This window comes from Siniperca chuatsi, linkage group LG5 (assembly GCF_020085105.1).
Source record: "Siniperca chuatsi isolate FFG_IHB_CAS linkage group LG5, ASM2008510v1, whole genome shotgun sequence".
NCBI classification, from domain to species: Eukaryota; Metazoa; Chordata; class Actinopteri; order Centrarchiformes; family Sinipercidae; genus Siniperca; species Siniperca chuatsi.
The window spans coordinates 165,001-171,260 of NC_058046.1; the positions used below are offsets into that span (position 1 = coordinate 165,001).

General features: G+C 47.0%; 1 protein-coding gene across 3 annotated transcripts in view; it reads right to left on the bottom strand.

Annotated features, from left to right (window-relative positions):
• LOC122876027 (transcription termination factor 1-like) overlaps positions 1 to 5,997 on the bottom strand; it is a 17,998-nt gene extending 12,001 nt beyond the window's left edge. For 2 of the 3 annotated variants that reach the window (XR_006377986.1, XM_044195839.1), the window contains exons 1-3: positions 4,560 to 4,709; positions 2,522 to 3,546; positions 2,258 to 2,382 (exon numbers count right to left, since the gene is read on the bottom strand). Coding sequence is in view for 2 of the 3 variants with exons in the window: in XM_044195839.1 (XP_044051774.1) it covers positions 2,258 to 2,382; positions 2,522 to 3,459 (1,063 nt within the window). In the remaining variant the exon portion in view is untranslated. Of the gene's footprint in view, positions 1 to 2,257; positions 2,383 to 2,521; positions 3,547 to 4,559; positions 4,710 to 5,791 lie in introns of those variants that run through there. The other variant, XM_044195840.1, reaches the window with a different exon arrangement.
• Positions 5,998 to 6,260: the final 263 nt, after the last annotated feature.

Here is a 6,260-nt window from a genome sequence, read left to right on the forward strand (position 1 = left end):
ACCTTGCTGTTTGCAGTATTAGTACTCTGTCTGCAGTACTAGTACCTTGCTGTTTGCAGTATTAGTACCTCGCTGTTTGCAGTATTAGTACTCTGTCTGCAGTATTAGTACCTTGCTGTTTGCAGTATTAGTACTCTGTCTGCAGTACTAGTACCTCGCTGTTTGCAGTATTAGTACTCTGTCTGCAGTACTAGTACCTCGCTGTTTGCAGTATTAGTACTCTGTCTGCAGTATTAGTACTCTGTCTGCAGTACTAGTACCTTGCTGTCTGCAGTATTAGTACCTCACTGTTTGCAGTATTAGTACTCTGTCTGCAGTACTAGTACCTTGCTGTTTGCAGTATTAGTACTCTGTCTGCAGTACTAGTACCTCGCTGTTTGCAGTATTAGTACTCTGTTTGCAGTATTAGTACTCTGTCTGCCGTACTAGTACCTTGCTGTCTGCAGTATTAGTACTCTGTCTGCAGTACTAGTACCTTGCTGTTTGCAGTATTAGTACTCTGTCTGCAGTACTAGTACCTTGCTGTTTGCAGTATTAGTACTCTGTCTGCAGTACTAGTACCTCACTGTTTGCAGTATTAGTACTCTGTCTGCAGTACTAGTACTCTGTCTGCAGTACTAGTACCTTGCTGTTTGCAGTATTAGTACTCTGTTTGCAGTATTAGTACTCTGTCTGCAGTACTAGTACCTTGCTGTCTGCAGTATTAGTACCTCACTGTTTGCAGTATTAGTACTCTGTCTGCAGTACTAGTACCTTGCTGTTTGCAGTATTAGTACTCTGTCTGCAGTACTAGTACCTCGCTGTTTGCAGTATTAGTACTCTGTTTGCAGTATTAGTACTCTGTCTGCCGTACTAGTACCTTGCTGTCTGCAGTATTAGTACTCTGTCTGCAGTACTAGTACCTTGCTGTTTGCAGTATTAGTACTCTGTCTGCAGTACTAGTACCTTGCTGTTTGCAGTATTAGTACTCTGTCTGCAGTACTAGTACCTCACTGTTTGCAGTACTAGTACCTCGCTGTTTGCAGTATTAGTACTCTGTCTGCAGTACTAGTACCTTGCTGTTTGCAGTATTAGTACTCTGTTTGCAGTATTAGTACTCTGTCTGCAGTACTAGTACCTTGCTGTCTGCAGTATTAGTACCTCACTGTTTGCAGTATTAGTACTCTGTCTGCAGTACTAGTACCTTGCTGTTTGCAGTATTAGTACTCTGTCTGCAGTACTAGTACCTCGCTGTTTGCAGTATTAGTACTCTGTTTGCAGTATTAGTACTCTGTCTGCAGTACTAGTACCTTGCTGTCTGCAGTATTAGTACTCTGTCTGCAGTACTAGTACCTTGCTGTTTGCAGTATTAGTACTCTGTCTGCAGTACTAGTACCTCACTGTTTGCAGTACTAGTACCTCGCTGTTTGCAGTATTAGTACTCTGTCTGCAGTACTAGTACCTTGCTGTTTGCAGTATTAGTACTCTGTCTGCAGTACTAGTACCTCGCTGTTTGCAGTATTAGTACCTTGCTGTCTGCAGTATTAGTACCTCACTGTTTGCAGTATTAGTACTCTGTCTGCAGTACTAGTACCTTGCTGTTTGCAGTATTAGTACTCTGTCTGCAGTACTAGTACCTCACTGTTTGCAGTATTAGTACTCTGTCTGCAGTACTAGTACCTCACTGTTTGCAGTATTAGTACCTTGCTGTCTGCAGTATTAGTACCTCACTGTTTGCAGTATTAGTACTCTGTCTGCAGTACTAGTACCTTGCTGTTTGCAGTACTAGTACCTCGCTGTTTGCAGTATTAGTACTCTGTCTGCAGTACTAGTACCTCGCTGTTTGCAGTATTAGTACTCTGTCTGCAGTACTAGTACCTCGCTGTTTGCAGTATTAGTACTCTGTCTGCAGTACTAGTACCTCGCTGTTTGCAGTATTAGTACTCTGTCTGCAGTACTAGTACCTCGCTGTTTGCAGTATTAGTACTCTGTCTGCAGTATTAGTACTCTGTCTGCAGTACTAGTACCTTGCTGTTTGCAGTATTAGTACTCTGTCTGCAGTATTAGTACTCTGTCTGCAGTACTAGTACCTCGCTGTTTGCAGTATTAGTACTCTGTCTGCAGTATTAGTACTCTGTCTGCAGTACAGTACCTTGCTAGCAGTATTAGTACTCTGTCTGCAGTACTAGTACCTTGCTGTTTGCAGTATTAGTACTCTGTCTGCAGTACTAGTACCTCGCTGTTTGCAGTATTAGTACTCTGTCTGCAGTACTAGTACCTTGCTGTTTGAAGCACTTGAAGCGGTGCAGGTCGTATCGCAGCAGTTTATTGATCTGATCGACTGATTTCTTCTTGACGTCGGGAACAAACTCCTGCAGCTCCTCCACCAACGCCCAGTCCAACCTGACAACAGGAAACGCACTGTTAACGCTGCGCTGCGATTGGCTGGAGGAAATCGTCAACGTTACGACCTGACGTTGTAACAGCGTGTGCTGTTTGGCCTTGACCTTTGAACTCTGAAATAATAAGAATGAAAACTCACTGATCTTCTTCTGCAGCTGCTCTTCTTTTCTGTGTCTGCTTTGCTCCTCCTTTTCCTGTCATCCTCCTCTTCCTCTCCGCCTCTCTCCCTCCTCCCGTCCTCTCCTCTCTCCTCCTCTTCCTCTCGGCCCCCTCTCTTCTCCTCTTCCTCGCCACCACAGCCTCTCCTTCCTGTGACATCATCTCCACCACACTCCCATCTTTCTTCTTCTTCTTCTTCTTCTTTTCTTTCATTCCAGTGTTGTCAGTTTCCACGGAAACCAAGGAGTCTGTTCCTCCGTTGTTGTGGTCTGTTGTTACCGTGGCGATGCTCACATCCTGTTTCTTCTTCTTCTTCTTCTTCTTCTCCTCCTCCATCCCGGTTTTGTTGGAGTCTGATTCTCCGTTGTTATGGTCTGTTGTTACCGTGGCGATGCTCACATCCTGTTTCTTCTTCTTCTTCTTCTCCTCCTCCATCCCGGTTTTGTTGGAGTCTGTTTCTCCGTTGTTGTGGTCTGTTGTTACCGTGGCGATGCTCACATCCTGTTTCTTCTTCTTCTTCTTCTTCTCCTCCTCTCTGTTGCTGTGGTCTGCTGTTACCATGACGACGTTCTCCTCACTCAGTCTGTTCTTGTGTTTTTTCTTCTTCTTCTTCTTTTCTGCTTCGTCGGTTTCTACAGCGACCTGTGTCTCCTCCTCCTCCTCCTCCTCCTGCCTGTCCTTTCTCTTCTTCTTCTTCTTCTTCTTCTTCTCCTCCTGCTGGCAGCTCAAATCTCCATCAGCAGCAGGAGGAGGAAGACTGGCCTCCTCTTCCTCCCTCTTGTTTTTCTTCTTCTTCTTCTTCTTCTCTACTCTCTCAGGTGTGTCGACGTCGACAGGTATGGGACATTCTTCCAGACTGTCTGACCTCCTCCTCTTCCTCTGAGGGGAGGGGGAGGGAGGGCCTGCAGGCGGTTTCATGACGGAGCAGGAACACCAGCAGGAGGTGATGAAGAAGAAGAGGAAGGCGGTGTAGGCTTGCTGCTGCTGATCAGTCTGTTGCTGGAGCTGGAAGACAAGAAACAAACGTACAAACTGGTTCAGGTTCAGACCCGATCAGGTGACACCAAACCTCCGTCCTGTCCAGGTACCTGACAGGACGATGCGTTTATTAACTGATCGGTTCGTGAGAACGTGTTTCGGCAACAGGCGTGATGGTTGACTCCTCCAGTCCCCAGTCCCCCTGCAGCGGGGGGGGGGGCAACCGAGCCGGATCTGACAGCCGACGGCGGATCACTAAGTCTGTTTTTGTAGTTAATAACGGACTCCAGCTCCTCTGGAGCTGCACTTAATACCTCAGTAACTCGCTTTGCAAGATGAAATATTAAACTTGCTCTCGGTTTGCACAACAGGCATCAAAGTCCAGCGCAAGCCGAACTCTGGATCAGCGGAACGAGACAGAACCGGACCGGAAGTCGTGCTCTCTGCAGAGTCAGGCGGAGCCACGGCGGCGCTACCGGACTGCGTCTCTGCAGACATGGGGCCCCTCAGTCTCCAGGATTCAGGATTTCAGCCTTTGGTCGGCGTGCTGGAGCTCAGTAAACCAGCCCCGGTCCAGCCAGTCTCAGGTGGAGCTTCCTTCTCTGTCAGCTTTACTTCTCTTTAAAACCCTAAAAGTGAGGTCCGTGCTGGTCTGTGAGCGGGGGGGCGCTCGGATCTGCACCCGGACCCTGGCTCCAGTGCTGTGAGTTCACCATCAGACGCGTTCTGCTGTTCGGGTGGTTCGTCACGCGACGAGGTGGCACGTTCTCACCGTGTTCTTCCTCGTGGGGCTTTTGTCAACGTCAACAACAACAACAACACGGAGCCGTTGTTGCTTCGACCTGGCGGGCTGGCAAGGTCTTTACCGGAACCCCCGACCGGTGATCTGAGAATCTGAAACCACTGAGGACAGCAGACTCCACAGACACCGTCCAGGAGAACCGGTCTTAGGTCTCGGTTCTAAACACAAACGTTAAACCGCATTTGACCGTTTGAAAGAGTCTAAAAGCTTTTAAAGTTTCTCAGTTGAGTCCACTCACCGTCTCAAACCGTCTCCTGCCGACGCACGCGGGGTGGAAGAGGCACGACGCTGCTTGTTTACTTCCTGTTTAGTAACAGCGCATGCGCAGGGCGCCTCAAAGCGCAGGCGACGAAAACAGAGGTCTCACTCTGACTGAGTTCCCTGATACCGTGCTCAGCTGAAAGTTTATGTAGTTTTCTTCCAGAAAGTTCAGACACGGTGTTCTCTGTTCTTCAGCTGCAGTGCTGAAATGTTACAGTACTTTTACTCAAGTTCCGCACTTAATTATAACGTACTTGTACTTTACTTGTATTTCCATTTCATGCTCCTTTATACTTTATCCTGACACTTACATATTCTGCTAATTATTATTCATACAAAACATTCAGGATTCAGGTAGGGCAGGTTCGGTTATTAGCAAAATATCAAATATATTTCTGAATATTAATAATATTATTAATATTATCAATATTTTAATATGGGGTGCGTGTGGGACAATAGAGAGGGGGGGTGCGAGGAGGGCGGCGGACGTGACCATGTGGGTGGTCATTACGCACAGATCCAAAATGGCAGGCAGGCCCATGAAGCTCAAACGAAGGGGAGAGCCAAAATCAAGAACACGCTTGTTCCTTAAGATAGCGTGGAGCGTAGCTAGTTATGCTACCGCGCTATCCGGGTCGTTTGAGATGGTGTGTGTATGTTAGTGGAGAGGAGAAAAAAGTGGTGAAGCACAAAAGCTGTTCCTTCATCACACAGGAACCCGGCAGCAGACTTTCATTCAGCTGGACTTTGGTCTGATAAAGCACAGCTATTAGCTTCCACAGTGGCTAAAGCTAACATAGTTAAACGGTCCAGTGGCGTGATACCGATACACAATGGAACGTGCTAAGTATGAAAACACACAGTATAAACAGGTCAGTTTCAGGTGAAACTAGCTAATCAACAGATACTCAGGTAGACTCCTCCCTGAGGGCGGGGCTTATGTAACACAGAGTAGCTTAAATTTCTGAGTTCTCCGACCATTTTCACAATTGAGAATGACTTCCGGATGGGAGCCGAAACGTCTTGATTCTGAAAACAGTGTCCAGACGACTACGACTGAAACCTTTTCTACGATGGAGCACTGCTGGACGAACGAGGGACGACACCGTCTGATTTCCACAATAATGCACAACACAATTCATAACAATGAAGCTCAGATGAAATAACACACAGTTAAAAATCTGCTTCGCCGAGACACAAGCCTCTTACTTGGGATCGTACTTGATAGCGATTTAATGCGTCAGTCCGTTTGGATTATCCGGCGGAGTCCTCTCAGGCTCGGATGCTGTCGGGCCGGGGTCCGCGCTGTCGGCAGGTTCAGCAGCGACTGTTCCTGCAGGACCTGGTTCAGGTCTGGACCGGTCCTGTTTCTGTTGGATCATCTCAGAGTTGAGTCCTGTGCAGACATCAGGAGAATTCACGCTTTCTACAGGTTAACACACAGCAGCGTTTCTCAACATGAGGTCCGGGACCCCGAGGTATTGGATTTTAAACAAAGATCAACTTACAGGTTTCTGAAAAATAACATTTAAATGTTTGAAATGTGTCATCGTGTCTTTATATTTCACCTCTCACAGTTCTTTCCCACCACAGGAACTTATCGACCTCAAACCTGGAGCTTCTCAGAACCTGAACCTGAAAGGTCTAGGTTCTAGGTTCTGCCTTGTTTCACTGTGTT